The sequence below is a fragment of the Dreissena polymorpha genome, chromosome 9 (genome assembly GCF_020536995.1).
Source record: "Dreissena polymorpha isolate Duluth1 chromosome 9, UMN_Dpol_1.0, whole genome shotgun sequence".
In the NCBI taxonomy this organism is placed as follows: domain Eukaryota; kingdom Metazoa; phylum Mollusca; class Bivalvia; order Myida; family Dreissenidae; genus Dreissena; species Dreissena polymorpha.
This window is the reverse complement of record NC_068363.1, coordinates 72,604,774-72,632,045: the sequence shown is the minus strand read 5'-3', so window position 1 is coordinate 72,632,045 and position 27,272 is coordinate 72,604,774. Positions and strand designations below refer to the sequence as shown.

The 27,272-nt window shown below is 34.3% G+C and overlaps 1 protein-coding gene across 3 annotated transcripts in view; it reads left to right on the top strand.

Annotated features, from left to right (window-relative positions):
- Positions 1 to 639: 639 nt before the first annotated feature.
- LOC127844258 (zygote arrest protein 1-like) overlaps positions 640 to 27,272 on the top strand; it is a 131,298-nt gene continuing 104,665 nt past the window's right edge. The window contains exons 1-2 of one of the 3 annotated variants that reach the window (XM_052374324.1): positions 656 to 975; positions 5,994 to 6,605. In XM_052374324.1, coding sequence (XP_052230284.1) covers positions 895 to 975; positions 5,994 to 6,182 — 270 coding nt within the window. In that variant the 5' untranslated portion in view covers positions 656 to 894 and the 3' untranslated portion in view covers positions 6,183 to 6,605. Of the gene's footprint in view, positions 976 to 4,790; positions 5,022 to 5,993; positions 6,606 to 27,272 lie in introns of those variants that run through there. The other 2 variants (XR_008032647.1, XM_052374325.1) reach the window with 2 other exon arrangements.

Sequence of the window (27,272 nt, the reverse complement as noted above, 5' to 3'; positions counted from 1 at the left end):
TTTATTTCATCTTATTTAGAATCGAAGGTTAAGTTGTTTTATGAAGTTCATCTATAATCAGAAAACAGAAACAAAGGAATGCATGTTATAAACCATCATAATACAGTCATATAGCATCATTAGAGCGAACGTAAACAAACAGGTCTTAAACTGGCTTTTATTCAAAACTTAGTTTTTACATATGGCTGTTATTGGTCCTAAATTTGTCCTTTAAAAAAAACAAGAATACAATTAAAAAAGGAAAAAAGTAACCATCAAATGGGCTCGAACCACTGACCCCTGGAGTCCTGGAGTAAAAATTCTCCCGCTAAGACCACACGACCATCCGTGCTCATGCTGTGAGCGGATGTATTTTTTACCGATATAAGCAATCCTCGTAGTTTCCCAATATATAACGACAACAGCAGAACTTTCCAAATTATTCAATCGTTTTGCGTTGCAACGCTTTATAATTTTCAGGTTTTCAAATCTTCAAAAAATACATATAATGGATATTTTAGAGCATGGTACATGTTCAGTATTACTATTTTCTAATAAATATCATAACTCTAACGAAAATGTCCGAATATGAAACAACTTTTTTAAATTGTGTCAATTTACCAAAACGTGAAAAGGACCCTTTAAGCGAATCATGTCGATCGTAGATAAAATAATTGCATTTTCAGAAAACAGACAAATCAAAACTTAACAAGTGTCAAGCAAAACGTAATTCGTAAACTTTGTGTTACTCGATACAGGAGCGATATTGCATCGACAATTAAGTCATATAATGAAGTATATAATATTAAGATAATTTTATCGAGCGAAGATAACGGGTTGTGTTTTCAGAAAATAGATAGAAACAATTTAAACAACTGTCAAGCAAAGCGAAATTTGTAAACACCAATATAAGCCATGTACGGGTTCTTTGAGTGCTCGAAATGCAAGTCTAAATGGGAAAGTGCAAAGGTTTTTCCTAAGAATTTCGGAAATCAGGTATGTGAAGTTTTGTTACTAGACCGTTTATATTGTGGATTTGTCTTCGTCGCTTGGTCAAAGCCCATGGGTTCGTTTCTCTATAATGTCCCAGAGAATAAGAATTTGATCAAGTTTCAGATTCTAAGGGATAATATTTTTTTTAAGTAATTAGTGTAACTGCGTCATTCGCAAATTGATTTCTGTGCAAGTGTGAATGCGTGTTTGAAGTACGAATTTCTTAGGATCTTATTTATATTTATTCGCTTCAAGACAATTCAGTTGTCTTTAATCAGACATTTTAAATTAAGCAAGCGATGCATTAAGCAATAAATATGTGTATGGTTTATTAATTTCATAAATTAAATTATGGAGCACGACCAAGCTTGGGCTGACGTCTAAACATCTTGTTCTAAGGTTATATTACACTAATTCCGATTCCCATAGGGTCCCATTATAAAACTGACAACTTTCACAGCATTTTTCTTGCCTTTTCGACGTATCAATTTTTCCGAACCTGGTATCATTGTAAAGATGGATCTGTCCTCTTCTAATAATTGCAATCAAAAACATACCGTCTCGCAACTTCTAAGAAAGTAAATCGCTGTCGAATGAACCCACCGTAGAAAAACGTGTTTCGGAATCCTAATTTCGACAAAAGCCCCACACAATAGAAAACACACCCTCAAAAGTCCATCTTTTAAGTTAGCTTCCAATCCAAGGCATCAAAGTACTCCAGACACATACAGGATATTACAAATAACCACAAAAGACATGTCTCACATTGTTAAATGGCTTATATTCAAGAAGAGAAAAGGAACTCTTTAGAAATAGGCACTACTTTCGAATGGACCACGGAGGGATACACAATGATTTAGTGTAATGTAACCTTTAAGGGAACTCAACTTTGTCCTATCTTTTTCAAACTTTCTCCACAAGAGATTTGAACTATTTCCACCATGAATATGCAATTTCAGTGCATACGGATGGGGGTAAAGGCCTTAAAATGGCCATTTAAAGCGTTGACTAAATTTGCCGCAGTCGAGTCGGAATGCATGATTTTCAGTCTAAGTGACGACAGCTGATTTTGTGTCTCCAATTATTGTTACGCGTAACTTTTATGGCAAAACCTAGTATCATCGCATGCAAAATTCACCAATATATCAGCAAAAGGCCCAATTAAATGTATTGATTGTGAATCAGTGTACTTTTCTTGATGAAAAAGGAGACTTTTTTTAATTTTAAGCACTTTTTTCACACAAAAAACTCACTGACAGCATATAAAATCATGTTTTTCAAGAAAGTTATTATTAAAAGCTTCACTTACAATCTAAGCATACACATTGCAATTAAAATAATTAATGCTATTATGATGAGAGGAATAATTTGCAGCTTTCAAGCCGATACGAGTCTGCTACCCAAAATTAACACTTAAAATGGCGCAAATAGCTCCTTCAACAGCTTACGACACAATGTGACATTTGTTGCTCATCCAGATAGTCTCTCTCATAAAAATAAGTCCTGTTGGCTACATTTTATTAAGTGTTGTCTTAAAAATCCAGTGTTGAAAGCTTAAGTTTTGCAAAAATGCCACAGTCCCCATGCAAAAAAGCATGTTTGCTAAGGAATTCCTGCCCGATGGGCCACACTAATGTCGGAAAAGTCATTTGGGTGTGATTCCTCTGTAGTTCAGTGTACATTCATTTCACTACCTGGGGATGACTATCAGGATCAATTTTTCCAGCTTGGTGAAGTGTTGACCTTTCAGGATGTTAATGGATCGTCCACAAGCGCTGCACCACTGCGGCCTCGGTACCGGACAGGGAGTCGGATTGAGGTGTACACAAACCCGGAGTCAGGCAAGGATCATCTAGACCTTTAATAAAATAAAATGTTAAGGCCCCTGAAACGGGCAATTATGTTCAACACTGAGATAAGGAAACACATAAAGGAGACATCATGCCATGGCTTTATCATTATTGACACGGCAAACTCGAGCAGCTGGGGACTCGGCTCTTAACAAAACAGGTATGCTCTATCAATCCGAGCAAGATGGCATGTCAGAGTTAAAAAGAGCAAACAAACATACAAAAGAGATGTAATGGAAATAAGAAACTAAATGCAAAAAGTAATTTCAAGTATTGTTTTTTGTCTGCAAGGGTTGCTGTGGAAAATAGTGCTTAACGCATAGTTTGGCCTGTCGGGGTTCTGCTGGCAAGAACACATCGAAGTCATATCTGCCCGAGAACTGTAAGCTTGAGATAACCATATCTGATGAAGTACTGCTTGAAGAATGCATTCTAATTGTACTTGAACCAGATAGCATTGACAGCACAAGGCTTCAGACCCCCCAAAAGTGTGAGGCTTTCAATAGTGCTTACCTGATACCAGACCGCAATGCCCACGTGACTTTCTCCCGGAACTGCACAGGCCGCATCCGCAGCACAATCCTTAAGCTCAATCATGGTCTGGCTGACTCTGAAATAGTGAAATCTGAATTTACAGATGCTCCTTTTTCTAAAGGTTATGAGTTTATTGCCTATCTAATTAAAAGCAATCACAATGACATGCTAAAGAAGACATGTGCATTTCTGAAAAGACATACAGCTGCCCGATACTTGACTAGGAAAAGGCGCTATGGTCTTCACTCTGAAATTCATTACTCTAAGGGCTTAACAGATCTTACAGCTAAATGGCCCCACCTACAGCTTAATATGCTTTATAGGTTGAAAATAAAGTTATTTGTCTGAAGAACTAGCGCTATTAACTCATCAGCTATGTTGCTCCACCGGCCGCAATTCTGTAAACATAGTGTATATATGGAAATACCTAGATTGCCTCATGCGACGCACCACTACGTCCACTGTAAATACACAGCTAAGTTAGTACTTTAACGAACAAACTGAAATTCATGTTTGAATTAAACAATCAGTATGATGACTCTCATTGAAATCATGTCCAGTGCACCAGTCAGAGCAAGACAGCTAGCGGATTGTTGACCGTCTGCGGCTCAAGGGACAAATGGTCAGGCCTACAAACAAAGAGAAAAATTGCATAAATGGGTTGCATTCATGTGATTTGGCATATTTTTCATCTTGCTCTCCACCTGAAACTTCAATCTTTGGACATAATAATATTTGCATTCAAGATTTGTTGGAAATGTAACCCTTACTTGTTCATACCAGGTCCCCCTCCCATCCGGAACAGTCCAAAACCACCTAAAACATCCATTTGAACCAAAATATTGACATCTCTCATCTATTTTAGCACCCAAATCATCAAAACATTCATTAAAATTCATGTTCTACTTGTCTCGCTTGCAGACGAATCCATGTGACCTTGACATTGCAGTAAATGTGCTTTTTTAAGGTTATATTACACTAATTCCGATTCCCATAGGGTCCCATTATAAAACTGACAACTTTCACAGCATTTTTCTTGCCTTTTCGACGTATCAATTTTTCCGAACCTGGCATCATTGTAAAGATGGATCTGTCCTCTTCCAATAATTGCAATCAAAAACATACCGTCTCGCAACTTCTAAGAAAGTAAATCGCTGTCGAATGAACCCACCGTAGAAAAACGTGTTTCGGAATCCTAATTTCGACAAAAGCCCCACACAATAGAAAACACACCCTCAAAAGTCCATCTTTTAAGTTAGCTTCCAATCCAAGGCATCAAAGTACTCCAGACACATACAGGATATTACAAATAACCACAAAAGACATGTCTCACATTGTTAAATGGCTTATATTCAAGAAGAGAAAAGGAACTCTTTAGAAATAGGCACTACTTTCGAATGGACCACGGAGGGATACACAATGATTTAGTGTAATGTAACCTCTAAACAGGTTCGATCGCGTTAATTTATTTTTAAACGAATTTAATCGAGTGTATATAAATAGTTGCTTTTTCAGAAAATAGACAAAACGAAACTGAACAAGTGTTCTACAAAGCGTAATTTGTAAACACCGATATTAGAAATGTACGGATTCTTTGAGTGCTCGAAATGCAAGGCTAAATGGGAAAGTGCTAAGGTTTACTCTAAAAATAAGGCCAAAACTCTGGTATATATATTTTTGTGCTTGACCATTGTGTCTACATAAATAGTTACACAAAATGTGTCAAGTGATTTATAATTATACATTCATTGGTACATGATAAATAATTTTTTGAAAATTGGAACATGAAAACATAGTAACTGTTCATCAAATGAGACATTACTTTTTGTTTTATATCATAATAATTATATTTTAATATTAACCATTTGACTAGCCCATGCACGATTTCCATAATACTTAGCCAATTCGTGTAATTATTTATTTCACGTGAACGAGTTATGGATGGTTTCCATGGACTAAACGTAATATCACACATGAACAACTGTTACTGTCGTCACAAGTAAAATTGTTCCAGATATTGTATGGTTATGAGTTGGTAACTTGTTCTTATTTCGTTAAATGTTAAGGAAAATATAATCAAACATTATTTGATATTTTTATATAAAAACAAATTACGTGGGAAAACATTGATTTAAGCAATACATTTGTTTTTATGAATAAATGAGCATCCTAATATTTGTAACGATGGCATGGATCTTGAGCTATATTTCACAAAGACATTTCTGCGAAATTGGTGAAATCTTTCATATCAGCAACCCTTTGATAACGAATAAAAAATCGCATAGTAATTATACTTTTTAAACATTAAGTGCATACTTAATGTTTAATGTACAGGAAATTTGGACTCCATTTATGTTTCTAAGGAATTAAATTTTATTTGGACATAATTGATTTATTTAAATGCAATAATATTTTGCCAAATGTAAGTCAGTAAAATACAATTGCTATTTTCGATTTGCCTTATTAAGCAAAATTTTTGCCGATTTATTTTGAAGTGTTATTTTTTTACAATTCGTAATAATCTATATGCAATTACAGTTCTGTTTTTGTACACGAATTCCTGATTTTTTAAGTTGAGCCAGATTACCTTCCGCGTATACATTGAGTTAATAAACTAACGTAAAAATGTGTTTCAAGTACTATGGCCAAGAATGCAAGTCCTGCAAGATCATGTGCCAGCCCTACAGGGTAGAGGAGACTATGTGCTCATTGTGCGGTGAAGTTGCCAGAACATGCGGATGTGACAAGACCCGCCACACCGACCCGAACAAACCCCATCGCAGCGATCTCTGCGAAAAATGCCGATCTGGGAACCGATGCCAGTAAAGAAAAACGCAGATTAAGTTGATATAAATGACCAAATACAGTATGAGTATTAGAAAATGTGATTTTGAAGACCTTGTGGACCAAAAACACATACGTATTTATTTTACTATTGATTCAATTTTATTGATTGATACGTGTCCTTTAAACATGTCGTGCGTGCAAGAATGTTCAACTGATATGATTGAATTTACCGATTTTAATTTGTTACGTTTCTCGTGCAATTCTAACCATTATATGTAAATTACTTTAAAACTTATATATATATATATATTGATATTATGCTAAAAATAAAGCAGACGTAATCTTTAAAGTTCAATAGAATATAATTAGATTTGAAATTATAGTTTAAAATGGTAATTAATGGCTTATGTGTTATATGTTTGATGTATTCTCGATATATTAAAAACGCATAGAAAGATCAAATCAATGTTGATGTTTTCAGTATAACTTTGTTTCCTTCAAATACACGAAGAGCTTAACAAATAATCAGACAAAATGTACAATAGTTTACAAAAAGGATAACCATAATATATATATATATATATATATATATATATATATATATATATATATATATATATATATATATATATATATATATATATATATATATATATATATATATATATATATATATATGAAAAGTACAATATCTAACACGTCGTCAGCGATAATCACAGTTAACATTGTCATTATAAACAGAGTTAACGTAAATACACATAAGTTCGAACTATTATTTGAAGGTATGAAATTAAAGCAAGTACTGGTATTCAAGTTACAAAAATCTGCAATACATTTTGTTAAGTATTTAGGATCACAGTGCCCGAGAAAGACTGTTAAATGTTAAACATATCCATTTAACACACGATATAATGTAAGCATTGTAAAATTTGACGCGCTTGCGCTGAGGAACGTTTGACACACTAATACACCCGCTTGTTGTTCAATCGGTCAACTGCACCAGTATAAGTAGAAGTCTACCACACAAGTTTGAATCACGAATGCAATCATGAGTGTTATGCGGGGATTATTATACGAGCTGAAGACAAATAAATGTCACACCATTTTGAGCACGTGTGACACTGTTCCGCATATTATATTGATAACATGCGCCCTACCTCTCTATTCACTAATTTAAATATGGACAGCAACTCAGGATGGGATTTTGAGATTGCATAAGGAACATATGGGTTACCGTCCTTCGGCATTATCTCGGGCATATCTGGTCTTTGAGTGTATGATTCCAAGTACCTGGCTACTCTGGACCGATTTTTACGTGTCTCTGGAGAATGCTCTTCCACTGCATTATTGAAACAAAGGTCCCACTGCTCAAATACATACTCCTTTAAATTATACTTATGAAGTAACCTAACTATAACTGGGATAAATCCTTGGCTGATAATCAAGGTAAAAAAATCGCTTCAGTCTATTCAGGAACACGTTTTTTGCCAACTTTCTACACGGAAAACTGCATAACTGTCCAAACAATGTTAGCTTCCATGCGTCAACAACTGTTTCGAGCGATTCAACATCTAACACTGCGATTAAAAAGTCAGTGCTGGTAGACAGTTTCAATGACTGTATGTGTTTACCGCAAAACCTGTGGACTACCTTAAATCTTTAAATGTCCGTTTGCGTGTTTGAAGTGTAAGTGACTTTAAACCACATGGATGTAACCTACTATTCAGTATGTTGAGACATGTTCCTCGCAGTTTGTTGTTATCGTAGTTAAGTGATTAGGTTGTAGAAAGTCACTCGTCGCATATAACTAATTTAATGTGTAATAAGTTTATGTTGAACATGGGCACAATAGGCTGTATAACACAGTTAAAATCCATATAACAACTTGCACGAATGGTTAACAAACCATCATAGTGTTTACTTATAAATAACTGTTCAGATTTATATAGAGGTCAGCAGGATATCACAATTGTTTTCGTTCTTGTACTTTATACCTAAAGCTATAAAAGCGCATCTTCATTCCATCGCTATGTTCTATAGGGATGTATATATCCACTTATGACGTTTGTACTAAATATTTTAAAAAAGACAGAGCTAAAATAAATGATTCGTGCATATATACAAGATAAACCGCATGAAAAAAAAATTACTAAACGAAGAAAAATATTCAAACATTGTTATGTACTCGGCGCGAATCACATGGACAAACATTGCAATGATCGGTTTCTATGCCTCGCATGATAAACGTTTTATTTCAGCAATATTCCCTCAGTATAGACCGTTCCAGAATTTAGTCATTACCCGATTATCTCCCCTGAATACTCTCCGCGTCCGCCATTACACTGCTTCCTAACAATCGGTAACATATATAAGAGAGCACCGATTATTCAACGGATAAATTTCTTTCTAAATTCTAAGGCCTTCATGACATGGCCTTGGTTCTTTTTGTAAAACTGTTTTGTTTGTCATGCAATTGTATGAAATAAAGTTTTTCTGCCAGGGGAGATGTTACGCTAGTGTTATGACAGAAAAATGTTTGAAAAACTAGCATTGTTAGGTATTTGTCTAGGAAAACTAACACATTGACACATTAAAATCAAAGTACTGACAGTACTGGTGTGACGATGCTTTTGAAGAGGATGAATATAAAAGCATCAATTTAAGTATATCTATATCACCACAATTGTGTATGTGGGTACGAACATTTTGGATACGAAAAAAAAAATGGGTACGACAAAAAATTGGGTACGAACAAAAATTAGGTACGAAACTGGGAGGCGGGTTACATTCTCGATCAAATCTAACAAGAAATATCTTTAAAAAGATAATCGGCGTGTATTTTTCTGTACTACTTTTCGTATGCACTCTCTATTACAATTAAATGTTTGTGAGTTATTAAAATTACGTTTCAGCAGATATATACAAAACATGACATGATCGTTAATAACACTTGTACATCATACCCTACCTTTATTTCGTTGTTTACGTTCTTAATTTAATAATGTTATATGTACGGACGTGATTTCATGGATATATGCTTTTTCTGTTGAATATTTGTTCATTTAAGTTCAATACGCATAGGCATGTTTGTTCATTAAGTATGGCAATACTTTCATGATGATTCTCGAAAGTAGGTATGAGCACATAGCCGGCCCAGGTGAGCTCAATCGTAAGAGCACTTGACTACCCGAGTTCGCCCAGGAACATATGGATAAGTTAACTAACCAAAGCGATATGGCCTTATATATGCTGAAATCTAACAAACGAACGAATTATCAAACATGTTATGTACACTTAGGTGGTTGTGTAATTTCTGTTAGAATATCGTATTAAATATTTAAATATGTACATTTAAAATGATTGTGCCCGCGCGTGAGTTGGTTTCCTTTTTTTAGTCTATACGCGCCTAGGCTGCACCCCAGTTTGTGTATTTGTGCATTTCCAAGGTTATGAGTTACCTCCGCGCCTAAGGCTACATAATGTTGGGACCCGGAGTGTGTTCAGCACTGCTACCTAATAAGCTTAGACTGACGCCAGTTTGGACGAATATAACATGATAGCTGCAATTTCCAGCTATTTATTTTTTTACGGAAATACTTTTTAATATTAGATATGGTCTTGTGCTGCGGGGGGATAGGATTTTCCGGAGAAAACCCCACCTTTCCGGTATTGTGAGTTGTGACCACGAAACAAACAAAAAAAAACATTGCGCCAGGAGCGGGAATCGAACCGGTGTCGTAGAGGTGAAGAAGCATACATATTTATCTATATACATCATAGCAGTGCAGCGTTTACAATTTGCAGGTTCGAAATTGTTCGTATTCTTTAGATTTGTGATCGCGTAAAAAGTTAATTTTACATGTTTTCATTCGAAATTTATTTACAAAATCGAGAACAAATATCAAAAACAATAGAGCAAATATATAGTTGTTTACTTGGTCCATAAAGATAAAATGGATGTAAAATTACTAATTTAAAATCAACGTTTTGATACACTTATTGAATCTGTTTCCCCAGAATATGCTGTTCTATTAATATTTACCTTTATCAATGATAATCAGCGAGGTATACCGATTAGAAAAATCGAGCTATCTCAATCGGACTGGCTCGGTCTTTTACAAAGGTGGCCATTGTGAAGAATTTTTCATGGTATGATAACTTAGACGAGCTGCTTCGCAGCATCGTCAAAAAGTGGTTCGAGTTTTAGCCGGTCAACATGTATAGACTCAATAGCTGTCATGGCCTAGTATTTGTGGCATAGACTGCCTTCCCGAATTCGCATCAATGAAGTGTGTTCGAAACATGTAGCAATTAATATCATCGTATTAAAACATATATGAAAATGAAAAAAATGTGAAACTTGTTATTTTTTACTCTAGTAATCTCAGTCATTATGATAATCAGAAACGAGTGGAAAAGCTAAAAACACCCAGTATATCTTATAAAATAAGAATAATAACAATGATAATACTAAATAAATAAACGAGGTAACATCCGTTTCCCGCTTTACCTTTATTTACAACAAAATAACCAAACACAATACTAGTAACTAATTCTGACTGTTTTGGGATGATACAATGTTTACCCCAAACTCACGCGTAAAACCGATTAAAATTTCATTAATTATATAAATCACGTTTATGTATTGAATTGAATATGATATCAATTATCATACAATATAAAACATTTTACGCCATACATAAACCCATTTATGCCTAGCGTCTAGAAAAAAGGCCTTGTCAAACAGCGTAGATCCAGATGAGACGCCGCATGATGCGGCGACTCATCAGAGTCTACGCTGTTTGCTTAAATGAATTTCTGTAAGAAATATTCTAAAAATATAAATAAATATACCAGACATCCCTAATTTTGGAAATTAATTTATCCAATTTAGAAGGATGGGAGAGTCCACTCGGCATAAATGGGTTAATAATGAACTATTCCATCTGTATTATTGTCATAGATGATGCATTATACACGATAAATGAATAATACAAATGATGATCAATAAACAATCAAGTCCGTTATAGGATAGTCGTTGCTAGGTTCGATTCATCAATAATACGACTTAAAAATAATTGACTAAAGTTATCATGCCTAATTCAAGGAATAAAAAGAACTGGTTTAAAAATACCATGCTGTTTATCATCAAATGTTAGCCCTTCGTTTTACCAAAACATTTTTTTAAAGGTAAATTAACGCGTCGGTCTTTGTTCCAAAAAGTTGTTTTTATCAATCATTAATAATATTTCATAATAACGTGTCGCTATTTCAGCATACAAGTCGGTGTTATTGACACAAAATGAAACACGCAAAACACCCCATTGTTTACTAAGGAATTTTTCTGGCTTAGATGTTCTTGGCCAATGTATTTTTATACGAGGCGTACTGGTTTGGCAAAACGGACACTTTATAGCAGATTGTGCGCTACACTAGAAATCATAAAGATGCATGCAATCGAAGCACTAATCAATCGATCTATCTTTTCCATCCAAGAGGGCGGCGATTTTGTTGACAAATTTGACGATAAACAGCATCGCAATTATCAGAGTGCAGAATCAACGGTATTTCCCGGGTTTTACACACGTGCTGTCCAGAATGTAACCACGCCGTTAAGAACTTTATTTTTGCAAATATCTAAAGTTATTGAAATACATTTGCAAAAACTTTAGTGCATAAAAGACAGTTTTTCTTTCAGTTTGTGCCGATATCTTAAGGTATAAGAATAAATCCTTGAATACGTCTGAAATCGTTGACACAATTTCACGTTGCGTGAAGCAAAACCGTGTACAATTAATGCAGTAGATACCGAATTTTTGAACAGGAACACAGTCTAATTAAATAAAGTTATTCCGATTTATTTCACATTGCCATAAGCAGCATAAAAATCTGTCTTTTATGCACTAGTTGAAATTGTTAAGTAAAATACTTTTTAAAAGTTATTTGAAATAAAGCACCACTTTAACCTACTGGTAGTTCTAAAACATATTGCCTTCTATAAACGTACGTGTATAAAGTGCATTCTAGATTATAAAAATTCTTCAAAAAAATACATTATTTGTTTAGCAGACACAAATTTAACTGACGATTATTAGATGTAAATCCTTTTTATCACGATTATATCAAATTATAAATATAATGCTTATACGTTATAAAACTCCGTTCCGATATCTCAAGATATTGTTTGCATCAACGAAGGAATACAATCCGTTGTGCGCTTGTAAATAAATTCACAGTGATATTGCAAAACATCATATAAACACTTATCATTAAAAAAAAACTAGCGCTAATGTTATCAAAGGGCGGTACACAAACTAGACAACATGACCATTTGTTTATTCATTTAAAATTTGAAAATGTGAATCTACACACGGCGTTCATTTGAACATGTTGACAAAATTTATATCAACAAGACCAGAAAGATATTACTAGTAAGTTAATTACAACAAGGTGCCTAAGATATCTGCTTAGTAACTGGCAACAACAAAAACTCAAAAGTAATAGTTGTTTAATAATAGACATACTTCTTTGCATGCCCGAATTCAGTAGACACTTGATAGCTTCCTAATAATAGTCGTCTTCTTACCGAATTCCACGCGGCACGCCTAGTGTCATTTGGGTCATCATCGGTTGACAAATTATTTTTTTTAAAGGAGGGAAAAAAAACGACTGATGCTGATAAGGCTGTTTTGTTACCGCATACGTTCTGTTGATGAAATATTTAAAAAAAACTGGTGATACTTCACCGGGAACACACAATATACAATGCATGCTATCATTAATATTATCCAAATAAAACCAAAATATACATTTTATATTGTCAAATGCGAACTGTTTTTTTTCTCGGAATACTTATCAATATGGAGTATCAATTATTTACACACTGACTTCCAGTAAAAAGAACATTCGATGGGTATAGATTTATTCAGGGAAATTATACTTGTTTGTGTAATGTATATGCACGCTGAGGACGTCAACATCGTCTGTCTAAGTACGCAAATAAAAAAGTTAATAAAATATTTCCTTGTTGTTTCAAACTAGGTTGATCTTACGGAATGCCAGGACACCTCCCTGTGTGGTTTAAATAAATCATGATGTTGTTTGTCGGTTGTTTTATGTTGTTGTCAACAAATTTGGCGTTGCGTAAGGTTAGCATTTGATAGCGACTTAAACAACATACTACATGCGTATTTTATTGCCGTTGTTATTCAATTTCGTGTTGATTTTGCTTCAGTCATCTTCATATCTTGACATGATAGATTACTCTGGTCGCCCGATCTTCTTCCCTAATCTAATGTGCGTCATGAATAACAAAGCGTGCACTCGTTTCTATTTAATATTATGTAAATATAAGGGACTGATCGTGCATGATAATTATTAAATACTTCAAACAAGAGGGTCACAAAACTTTAGTCACTAACATGAGACCCAAAGAAACTGTACTGTTCTGAGCAGCGTAGATCTTGGTCGAAAAATATTTGAAACTAATTTTCAGAAGAAGTGTAACAATGATGGGACAAAACAAGTAATTTCTAGAGTGTAAATAAGCTTTGACAATAGCTACATGTATATTTGGAAAACTGCCCCGCCCCTGGCTGTAGTTGTTTTTAGCGGACCAGAACCTTTTTCGAACTGAGCCGAAGTAGTATAAGAACATGGTTTGAACAAGTTTCACGAAGACTACAAAGGTGACTTCAAGAGCGATGACAAGGTTTCAATATAGCAAATATAAGCAACCATGCTCCTGTTTCACTCCTGTTCCCTGAGAAACTGGTTTATCAACGGACCAAAAACACTTTAACAACATGGCCGAGATATATAAAAAGTGTTCTGAGCAAGTTTCGTGAAGATTGGGCAAAAACATGTGACGTCTTGAATTAAAAAAAGTTTCACGATAGCCATATAAGAATTACTGACCCGACCCATGGCGGACATGTTTTGACTGACCGAAGTCATGTGCATATTCGGCTGAGATATAGTAAATACAAATATTCTGAGCATAATTATTGGACCAAACACTTGACTTCTAGATTGGCGATAGGCTGACACTTTAGCCATATAAAGGAAAACTGCCCTGCCCCATGGCGGCCATACCTTTAAGTGAATAGGATTTATTTCCGAACTCGGACCAAAATGTCATGATAACGAAGGTTGTGAGAAGTATTCATGAAGTTTGGGCCAAACAGTGACTTCTAGCGTGTCCACAAGTTTCACTAAAGTCATATAAGGAAAAGTGCCCGCACACTGGCTATCATGATTTTTAAAGGACCGGAAACATTTTCGGACCGATTCGATATTTCATTCGAACAAATGTTCTAAGAAATTTTCATGAAGATTATACTGAAATGTAATTTTAAAAGGGCCTTTTGGTAAACTGACAAAATTTAAAAGTTTCAGATTTGCAAATTTTCGTTTTAGTTTGATAATATGAAAAATTCTGCTGTTGTTATATTTTGTGAAACTACGAGGATTGCTTATATAAAAGTACTGAAAGTACTGGTTTGACGATGCTTTTGAAGAGGATGGATATATAGAGGATATTTGTTGGATTCGATGGAATATCGATTTTCCCAGAAAAACAGCGAACAATATCGATATTTTCACTGTTATTTTTCACTGTTTAAAACAGTGAAATACCAGTTTATTTTACTGATATTTCTGTATAAATCACCGGAAAGCATAACATAAATAAGCATCCATTTAAGTTAATCTACATCACCGCAATTGTGTAATTTTTATTGCTTGTCATTTATCCGCAGGTCAATAGTTAATGGTTGTGGTGCAATCGTTTTCGTTCTTGGACACTGCACTCCCTTCAATGAGATTTATTTACCTAAATATCTCATATTTGAACTTACAATTCTTTTGGGAGTAATGGTCCAGACAACTGGATAAAACAGCAACAATATGCTAACCCATTATTTTTCGAGGAACATAATTGAGAATTCCTGTGCTAGCCCCCAATCACAGTATGTTGGGGTATAACAATAGTCAAATTTTGTTTTTCTTCTCAGAAGATTTTCGTAGATTATAAGTTGAGAAATATATCATCCCAGACTACAACTTTTAGAAAGCCTTTTTCATTTATTTTTATTGATAAACAAGGTTTTTTAACAATCTATACTAAACATAGATAGCTTTAACAGCACAATGTGGCTCACCTGAAACTGATTGTTTCCTAGTGGTGTTAACTTATTTTTCATGAAGATCTAGAAAAAAAAATGCATTGTGAGTATGAACAAACTATTTGCGTCTATCCGATCTAGTTGAGCCTTGTTACCGAGTTCCTACTTTTATTTATTTGAACATTCTGATCAACTGCCATGAAGATCAGGTAAAAAATGTAAGTGTTAAAATAGATTTTAATGATTTTAGTTATTGATCAAATGCTTGGAAGCACATGACCCACTTTGGAACGTGACCTTTTAATCACTGAGACTAGACCTTGTGCCCTAAATGTTGAATATGCTACTTTCAAGCTTGACTTTGAAATCATTTAAAATAATGTTAAAACCAATTTACAAGTGGGTCAGAGAGAGAATGTGACCACTAAAGTATTAACAGACCGTATATTATATTTGACCTAGTGCCCTAATTTTTGATAGAATATGAAACCCAAAATGACATAGAGGTGACTAGTTTCATAAGAATCTAGCAAAGAGGTGACACCCAAATTTAAACATTGTAAAATGATATCTTATGTGTTCACAATAAACTTTGGAAAAAATACAACAGACAAAGAGTGATAACAAAAGCTCACCTTGTCACATCATAACAAGTGAGCAAAATAACCAAAACTATGACATAATATAATTGCTCAGTTACTTCCAATAACAATACAATTTTACTTTTCAAACAAATACAATACCTTCCCATTCTTACTACAGGCTGTTCTAAAACAAGATAGCCCTGTATCGCTCACCCAAAACTCTTTCTATAGTGTCAAAAACTTGTGTATGATTTGACTAAGTTGTAACCTAGCTTTAGCCTGCACATGACCAACTTGCAAATTCAACTTTTGATTTGATTAAGATGGACATTGTAAGCAATTTTCATGAAAATCAGGAAGATAATGTGACCTGTAGAAAGGAAAAGGAAGTTTTCTTTATTTTGACCTAATGACCTAGTTTTTGACAAACTACCAACTTTCAAACTGAAACTTTATTTCATCGAGATAACATTCTGTTCAATTTTCATGAAGATCTGGAAGAAAATGTGACCTCTGGAGTGTTCACTAACCTTTCTGTGATTTGGTTTGTTGACCTAGTTTGGACCACATATGACCTACTTTCAAACTTAACCTAGAATTGACCGAGATGAATATTTACCAACATAAGACAAACAAGGGCTGTTTCGAAAACATGCATGCCCCCATTTGGACTGTCAGTTGTAGTGGTAGCCATTGTGTGAATACATTTTTTGTCACTGTGACCTTGACCTTTAACCTAGTGACCTGAAAATCAATAGGGATCATCTGCCAGTCATGATCAATTTACCTATGAAGTTTTATGATCCTAGGCCTTACTATTCTTGAGTTATCATCAGGAAACCTTTTTCTGTTATGAGTCACTGTGACCTTGACCTTTGACCAAGTGACCTGAAAATCGATAAGGGTTATATACCAGTCATGATCAATGTACCTTGAAGTTTAATGGTGCTAGGCGTAAGCATTTTTGAGTTATCATCCGGATACTATTTTACTGTTTTGAGTCACTTTGACCTTGACCTTTGACCTAGTGGCCTAAACATCAATAGGGGTAATCTGCAAGTCATGATCAATGTACCTATGTAGTTTCATGATCCTAGGCCTAAGCATTCTAGTCACTGTGACCTTACAATTTTATCTAGTGACCTGAAAATCAATAGGGTTCATCTGTCAGTCATTATCAATGTACCTATGAAGTTTAATGATCCTAGGCCTAAGCGTTCTTGAGTTATCATCCGGAAACCATCTGGTGGACGGACCGACTGACGGACTGACGACATGTGCTAAACAATATACCCCGAACAAGCCACATAATAAATGCAGCATAAGTAACACATTCTAAAAGTAAAAGACATCTGTGCAATGATATCTTTTCTTCAAATGGTAAGACGAACAAACAAGAGGGCCTGAAAGGGCCCAAAGTCGTTTACCTGAGATAACAAGATATTATTGGGACAAATATGGTGACCAAAATTCATGAAGATCGGAAAATAAATGTGACCTCTCGAGTGTTAACAATGTTTTACTATAGCAATAAAAGGAAAAATGCCCCACCCCCTGGCAGCCATGTTTTTCAACCAATTGTAACCATTTTCGAACTGATCCAAGATATCATTGAGACTTATATTCTGGCCAAATTTTATGAAGATTGGAATATAAACGTGGCATCCACAGAGTTAACAAGGCAAATGTTGACGGCTCACGACGGCCATAAAGCGATCACAAAAGCTCACCATGCGCACGTTGTGTGATTACACTCAATGCGTTCAAATTTTGCTTTGCCATTGACCTTTATAGTATGGATGGCTTTGTTATTATTTATTGCTATCATGTACCTGCAATAGTGTGTGTATGTTTACAATACACAAAGCATATGACATAAATAGACTAATTGAGCTTATAATAATCTGATTACTATAGCCAGGTCAATTAAGGACTTAAAAAACATTTTTGTTGTCCTGATTTCATGAAGACTTGAGATATTTATGCACATAGAGTTTCAAGATATGGGCTTATCCACAAATAAAAAGTATTTTTGATCTGTTTTATGCAGGCTCTTTTTCCATGAGTGTCAAAGTGAAATTTCCATGTGAAAATGATGTCAATTTTTTCATTCAACCATTGTGTATAAAGGACGGATCTGCATATAATTTGCCATTTTGATAGGAGATGACCAGGGTGACAGAGAAAAGGGATATGCATTTGAGATCTGGTCAGGACTCCATATAAAAGTGGTTATATTTAAAAATGTTTAATTACCACATGACCACGGACTCTAGATCTTCGTGACATGACTAAGGTTCTAAATTTATCTAGTATAAACATTTGAGCTATATCTTTTTAAAACAATTAAAAAATAATATTTGATGTACAAATTTAATCTACCAATGTGTACAGATACTACTTAACATATATTTGACTGTATTGAATGTAGGAACTAGTTAAAATATCCATAAGAAAAAGAGATCAGGATATGAAATATTCATTGCCTGAAGCAAAGACCCTGGAGCTATGTTTATATATCTTTAAACACACTGATTAAAAAAGTAAAACAATACATTGATACAACAGAGGTAAAATCATCCCCTCTGAATAATATGATACATAATTATGTATCATATCTTTTTATCTGGATCTGTATAGGTACACAGCAGGATGTTTAGGTGTGCGCGCTGCCTGCGGGAGAGATATAGGAGTTACTTATATTTTGGATTTAATTTAATTCACTGAAATTCATTTCTGAAGTTACAAAATGATCTCATTTGATATAGATGTACATGATTGTATCAAGCGAAATATATTAAATAATTATCAGTATTAATTCACTGTCATGATTTCAGTATCATTAAAATGATTTCAGTAAAGTCTATCATTCATATGCATCAATTTTGTAAATATCAATAAAAGTATACTACATGAAAACATTTTTGAAACAAGAGCTGTTTGTAAAACATGCATGCCCCCCATATGGGCTGTCAGTTGTAGTGGCAGCCATTGTGTGAATACGTTTTTTGGCACTGAGAATTTGACCTTTGACCTAGTGACCTGAAAATCAATAGGGGTCAACTGCGAGTCATGATCAATGTACCTATGAAGTTTCATGATCATAGGCGTAAGCATTCTTGAGTTATCATCCGGAAACCATTTTTCAAAGTTGAGTCACTGTGACCTTGACCTTTGACCTAGTGACCTGAAAATCATTAGGAGTCATCTGCGAGTCATGATCAATGTACCTATGAAGTTTCATGATCCTAGGCATAATCGTTGTTGATTTATCATCCGGAAACCATTTTACTATTTCGGGTCACCGTCACCTTGACCTTTGACCTAGTGACCTGAAATTCTATAGGGATCATCTGCGAGTCATGATCAATGTATCTATGAAGTTTCATGATCCTAGGCATAAGCGTTCTTGAGTTATCATCAGGAAACCATTTAACTATTTCGGGTCACAGTAACCTTGACCTTTGACCTTGTGACCTCAAAAGAGGTCATCTGCGAATCATGATCAATGTATCTATGAAGTTTCATGATCCTAGGCATAAGCGTTCTTGAGTTATCATACGGAAACCATTTTACTATTTCGGGTTACCGTGACCTTGACCTCTGACCTAGTGACCTGAAAATCAATAGGGTTCAACTGCGAGTCATGATCAATGAACCTATGAAGTTTCATGATCCTAGGCATAAGCGTTCTTGAGTTATCATCCGGAAACCGTTTTACTATTTCGGGTCACCGTGATCTTGACCTTTGACCTAGTGACCTCAAAATCAATAGTGGTCATCTGCGAGTCATGATCAATGTACACATGAAGTTTCATGATCCTAGGCTTAAGCGTTCTTGAGTTATCATCAGCAAACCACTTTACTATTTCGGGTCACCGTGTCCTTGCTCTTTGACCTAGTTACCTCAAAATCAATATGGGTCATCTGCGAGTCATGATCAATGTACTTATGAAGTTTCATGATCTTAGGCATAAGCATTCTTGAGTTATCATCCGGAATCCATCTGGTGGACTGACATACGGACATACGGACCGACATGTGCAAAACAATATACTCTCTCTTCTTCGAAGGGGGCATAATAATACAGTAGCATGAACCAACAAGGGAGGCAACTTGTTATGTCACAATTTGGTAGTGTATAAAAAGTGGTACTTAATTATCTCGCTAAACATGGGTCTAAATTACGTTTAAAAGCTATTTTCTGATTGGATGAAACAGTCCGAAATCATCCAATAAATAAAGTCGAGATATTTATCTTGCGGAACATGCAATGCCATGCCGCATGCAAGCTATTTATAAAGTAAATATCGTAAATCAAAAAGTTTGTTATGTTTTTTTTCGCGGTTATAGACAGTGTTCCTGGCTGAAAACGATGCAATATTACTTTTAAATCATTCATGCATTAGTTTTAAGCAAGAAAGAGGTAGAATATTAGTGTAAAACATAAAAAAAATTATTTAAACTTGTGTCTGCTACAATTTAACGAGTGGTTACGGAAATTACCGATTGTACAGATGTATCGAGAGACATATGCAAAACGAAAGAATAGCATGCATATTTCAAGTTTATCAGCCTTGAAATTACCTATTAATCAAATGAGAATCGAAATTATTAAAATATAAACCAGTAATGTTCATTAACACCAAAATCTTTGGGCACAACCATCATATTTTTGGAAACCGTGACGTATTGTTTTTCGAAAACCGACGATCGGTAATTTCCATAACCATATGGAAAATTTCATCACCGACAAGTTTCATGTCTAATGTTTTTCTTAAATATTCTACCACAAAATTATTGTATACCATTACACAAATGAATGCCAAGTAATAATTCCTTGATTTTGGGGAGGGACACTGTCTATAAATGCTTATAAAAACGCATTAAGGCTAAACTAGACAAGTGTTCGTTTTATCCGATATATTCATTCATCCACATTGCTCAGACACTCAATTATATTGGAAATTATTACGAATATCTGATAAAACTAACATTATTTATTTTTATCTTTAAACTTCCATTTCATAAATGTTTTGTTTTTTGATAAACGACGTCAATTATTAATTGTATATAGATTTCTCTATAGTTTTAAAAACATTTAGGCAAATATTTCTCATGTAAGATAAAATGCAAATAATTAATAAGATATTCCCTTTAAGTTTTAATCAGTATGTTGGTTTATCGGTCAATAACAATATCACTTTGAACATTGAATTATTTAAAAGTCATAACAAACATTAAATGTTCTCCGAACAAATGATTCATAACACATATAACAGATTGATAGGAATATATGAACAAATCAAGGTTGCTAGGTTGCCCGCCTAGAATGGTCCTGTTAGTATGGAAGTACTTGATATATAAATTTATTAGTCTGTCGGTGTTGTAAAGACATAAAATATTTTATGAATGTCTTAAATTGTAGAATTATTTTGCATTTAGTAAAAGAAAGGCAACATATTACCCTTAAAGGGACTGTCAACCACGACGACGAAGAAAAGAAAAGATATAAAATACCGTATTTTTTACAATTATTAGTTTATGTAGATTAAAATATCACGAATGGCATATTACATTACTTGAAAAAAAAAGTTGTTGAGTGTTCATGTTTTCAGTATATTCGGTAATAAATTTTACTGGGTATGTCTACCAGGCAACTACCAATTAACTATAAATAACGCCAGTAGATTGATCATCATCGTCACGTGATAAACCCAGGAATGCAAATTGTGCACGCGTAGTGAATTGTTTATATTTCATATATAAAATGATCAATCTACCTGCGTTATTTATGTTGTGTGTATATCGTTATTTCACCTATTTTCGCGATGCACTTTCGATTTCACACAGCGAAATTTATTACCGAATATACGGAAAATATTAACTTTTTTCAAGTAATGTAATATACCGGTCGTTATATTTTAATCAAAATAAACTTATAATTGTAAAAAAAATAAGGTATTTTACAACTTTTCTTTTCTTTGTCGTCGTGGTTGACAGTCCCTTTAAGTGGCTGACAAGAACTTGTGGCTGAATACAACTAAAAAGAGGCATTATGCTTCTTGAAAATAAAAGTAAACATCATTATATATGAATTTTATAATCAAAAGTGTTATTTTTAGTGAATAGGGGAAATACATTTTCAAGAATAAACAATATAATTATAAATGTTTTGGCGAAGTGCATCATAGTATTATCATAGTTACAGTTTTGGTCTAAAAATCCAGTAACATTTTTTAAATTTCATAACCCCTTGTTGCAAAAAAAATCATGAAAAATAGAATTTTCAGAGTAATCTATTAAAATAAAATAAAAAATGCTTTATTAGACCCTAGATATTATTTTTCATCAATTACAAATGTTTTAAAAAATTATTGTTTCATGCTACTCATGGTACCAGTTTTTTGTCAGAAAATTAATTACATTTTTTTTAAATGCGTTACCCCTTGTTGTCAAAAAAATTCATAAAAAATATAATTTTCAAAGATATCCTTTAAAACAAAAAGAAAATGCCTTCTTAAACCTTATATATTATTCCTTCAAGCATTTTACATCAATTATTTATGTTTGAAAAAATCATTGGTTCATGCTAAATACTGTTTGATATACTGTAAATAATGTAACTACACATCCAAGTAGTGAGTCCATCAAACTATTGCAACCGAAACACCTGGTGTGCCAAGGCACCAGCCGAAGTCAAATGCCTTCTGACTTAGTGCATTTTACTATTTATATTCGTATGCATTTGTATGTGTTTGAAAAAATGTATAATCTTAAATGAAATCTTCTGACCATGCATGTCCTAGATTTCAAAATCCAGGCCCTGGTCTAACACATTGGTAACATTAACGTTAAACTGTTATCAGGCTTCTGAATTTAATTAGCCAGGTCACAGGAAAAGGGCAGTCTAATCAGTATCCAGGAATACGGACAAAACCCCTCCCGGATAAAAGCCCTCCCGTCATTTTCATATGCGGCGGACAAAAACCCTCACATGGAAAAACGGGGCCGGACGAAAACCCTCCCATGAAAATACGGGGGCGGACAAAATCCCTCCCGCGAAAGCACGGGGCGGACAAAAACCCTCCCGTGAAAGCAAGTAAACACTGACAAAGGTAATTGTTTCACACAGTTAATCCGAAAAGAAGAAAATGTGTATCGATTAACTGTAAATGATGCCATTTTTATAGACAAGTGAATTTAAATTTAGATTGAAGGCAATACGATACAGCATTCTATACATAGATTGTAACGTCACTACGTAAGACCGGTGTGTACACAATGACGATATATACAGAGCAACGCTTAATCGCGTCATACGCGCATTCATGCAAAAACGTGCTTTTCGTGAACTTTCTGAAAACCTTGCGAAAATGAAAGTGAAATTCCGTTAACAACTTACAATGCGTTTGCATGTAACTAATTTTTCGAATTACTTATTTAAATTATCTTTGACTGTAACGTCATTTTTGCAGACAATATTTAAATGCAAATAGTCAAATCTGTCAATGATTCAAAAGATCGATAGCACATACAGCATTACCGATAGTCGCTAACGGTTATTGAGGCCCACTTATCAGCTAATCATAACAATGAACTAGTTAATGGCAGACAATAATATATATCAAAATACCAAACTGTGAATCTGCACCTGCGGACAAAGCCCTCCCGCGAAAGCAATTAAACACCGACAATGTAATTGCTTCACACAGTGTTGCATTCATTAATCCGCAAAATTTACTCAAAGTAGCAAACGTTGAATCTGCAACTGCTTTTAGATTTTAATTAGTTTAATCACAGAATCAATTAAAAGCAATTAAACACCGACAAATGTATTTGCAATTACAAAAAATAAATATCTCGGATAACCGACAACAAAAGACAAATGTCGGAAATGACCGATTTCGGGTTAAAAATTTGTAAATAATCGTTTGTACTTGAATTCGTGGCTCATATTTCACGGCAGGGTTTTTGTCCGGTCCCGTTTTTTCATGGGAGGGTTTTCGTCCGACCCCGTTTTTTCAAGGGAGGGTTTTCGTCCGACCCCGTTTTTTCTTTGGAGGGTTTTGTCCGGCCCCTATAAAACTGACGGAAGGGTTTTCATCCGGGAGGGTTTTTGTCCGGCATTCCAGTATCCAATTAAACTATTTGTCATTGTCAGAAAAACCGCTCTTAAGCAAACAACTTTCAAGCAACTGCAGGCTGAACAGGATCTAAACTGGCCACAATCGCCTTAATGTCTCTTTTACTGGGATACAGTTCATTTAACTTTAAAGGGATCTTTTCACGTTTTGGTAAATTGACGAAAATTGAAAAAAGTTGTATCGGATTCGCAAATTTTCGTTTTAGTTATGTTGTTTTTAGGAAACAGTATTACTGAACATTTACCATGGTCTAATCAGCCATTATATGCATCTTTTAACGATTTAAAAATTATAAAGCGTTGCAACGCGAAACGATTGAATAATTTGGAGAGTTATGTTGTTGTTTAATTGTGTGAAACTACGAAGATTGCTTATATTAGGTATAAAATACGTCAACCATTTATACCTGGCAGAATAGTCGAGCAGGCTAATGCGTTTTTACTCCAGGACTAAGGGGGTCACTGGTTCGAGCCCTGCTGCGGACTACTTTTTTAAAGAATTTTATTCTGGATTTTTAACTGGAACTTTTAAGATCCAATGTTTACATTTATCAATATAAAGCATTTAATGACCAACTTCAAAACATGTCAAAATCTGTGAAAAGGCCCCTTTGACATAATATCTACTCCTATAAGTATGAGATCGATATACATGGACTAAACGGTAAATTACGTCTAATTATTTGGACTATAATGATATCGACTACTTAAATAGAAAGAAGAAAGAATTCATACAAACCAGTAATTTGAGTAAAGAGTTTGTAATCAATGTTGTATTTCAGGACTGCTTGGTGATATGCAAATCCCATATGACATGTTGATATCGGGTATCATAGCCATTAATTTAGTCGCAAAATGCTCGAACAAAATTTATAATGCAAAATGTGACTTAAATTGATAACTAAAAATACCAGTATCATCAGTATGCCAGTTTTGCCTTGTCAAGCTGTCGAGATCCAGAAAGTTCTTCATTCACATTGAATATATCCTTCGAATTCCATTTATTGTTGCATTACTAAATAGCGAAACAAGCTGTTATCAAGTCTCTTATGGGCGAAGTCATTGTTGTAGAAAGTGATCCATTCACATCGAATATATCCTTCTAATTCCATCCATTGTTGTCATTAGCGGAGATTTAGTGAATAAATAATTCATATATCATAAACGACAGCTTCTAAATAGCGAAACAAGCCAATTTATGCAGTTAGAAAGTTTTGACTCGAGACTATCATGGGGGCGGCCATTGTTGAATGTTGAAACACGAACGACAACTCTGCTAGGAGAATGTTATCAATGAAAATCAACGAGGTCGAGGTATTTGGATTAGAAAAATCGAGTTATCTCAATCGGACTGGCTCGGTCTTTTACATAGGTCGCCATTGTGAAGAATTTTTTTATGTTTATCATACCTTAGACGATGCTGTTCCAGCATCGTCAAAAAGCATTTAATTAAATTAAATGCAATATTTTTCATTTGATTATTTGCATCAATCTTAAAATCGTGTAAGCCTTTGCATTCCAGTGTTTAATTTCCCCTATGTTCTGCATAATCCGATTATCTCGTTTTGATCAGATATTGTCCAGACTTAACTAACAACATGGTGTCATAAACCACACTGGGTGGCAGATGACAGTCTGGTCATTAAACACAATTGATGATGCCACCATGTCTCCTCTTCTCTGGTCGTATTAAGCAGTCATTTGGTTTGATAATTTACCTCCAACATACTGTTGAGTACATTAGATATGTTACATATTGTACAAATTAAAAGTTATGTCCAATTTAGAATATCAGAATTTGTACACCGTAATGATACTAGCCCGTTTAATTTATGAAAAAAATAAAGTATTTAATAATTATAAAATTTACGTAAAAACATTTAACGTATTTAGCGGGTATCGGTTAATTAAAACTACGTCATTCCGTATTAAGATTTAATGTTACGGCAATGCACAAACGACATCATAAAATCAAGAAAAACAAGAAATTACATATGACAAAAACAGTGGTAAAAAATATTTTCAAAAAAATATATATATGTATATAAATATATGTGTGTTAAAATGTTATATATTTGTCACTCATACTCAATAGTAACGAGTTTTCAATATACATGAGTACACAGTTCAATTTTCATCATGTGAAGTTGTGTTTTTCAGTTGTATGTTAATATTCCTCAATAGCGTCATTCTTTGTACAAAACCCATCAAATTAAAATTACATGTTAATACCAACATGCACTTCGCTTTTAATAGGACTTTGTAGTACATTTATTTTCAATGCACCCCTTACACTTTCTATCACTCATTTGTTTATCACGCTAGCGTACTCATGTCATTGATAATTATATTTTTATAATTAGATGTATTTGAACAAAACAGAACAAAACTTTATTTTCACCCAAGTATATGACATATACAATATGGGCAATATAACAAAGTACAATATTAAGTATGTACTGAGACTTCCGATAATTTTTACAACAACAACACATACTATACAGTGAGAGTGGGGGAATGAACTGTAGAATGAATAGATATATATGAAGATATTGAATTTGTAGGATGAAGCAAAACCAATAATCATACATAATCGTGATTGCCTGCGAATGATGTTACGTTAGGTTATTAATTTTGTAGCCCGGTATGTCGATGATTCAAGTATTGTTAGTGATCTTTAACCTTAATTGTGCGGTGTCGTTTTCTTAAGCACGCGCTGATTCGGGAATCATTTGCTGAAAATGAAATTTCTTATTTTAAAGGTGCAAGTTAAATTAGCGAGAATAAAGCAATAATGCTACTTGCAGTTGATAGATTTAGTTTCTATAGTTCGAATGGTTTAAGTCATTTTGACGTGATTTACTCGCTCGACTGACGTGATTTACTCTACCGCATACTAGGGCAATTTAAAATGGGATTTGCCAATGGCATAAATCATAGTCGACTGGGTAATGTAGGAGCCACAGGGGCTAGTAAAAAAAAAATTGTATATGTAAGAAAAAGGAAAAGGGCACCAACGCAATCCTACTACCGGACATGAATTCCAAGGCACTGCTACACAATTCATATGTTTATCACCAGAAACTCTGCACAGACTTACAACAAAATAAATTATCTTTCAAACGGTACTTGTGTCATTCCATTCGACGCAGTATTAATGTCAATTGTTTAACTTTTTACAATTTCAACCAATCAAATAACGCGTTCAAAAATCTGCGCGATGCGGTGACATTGACACCGGCAAATGGCTGCTTTTGACGTTTAAAATTACTGT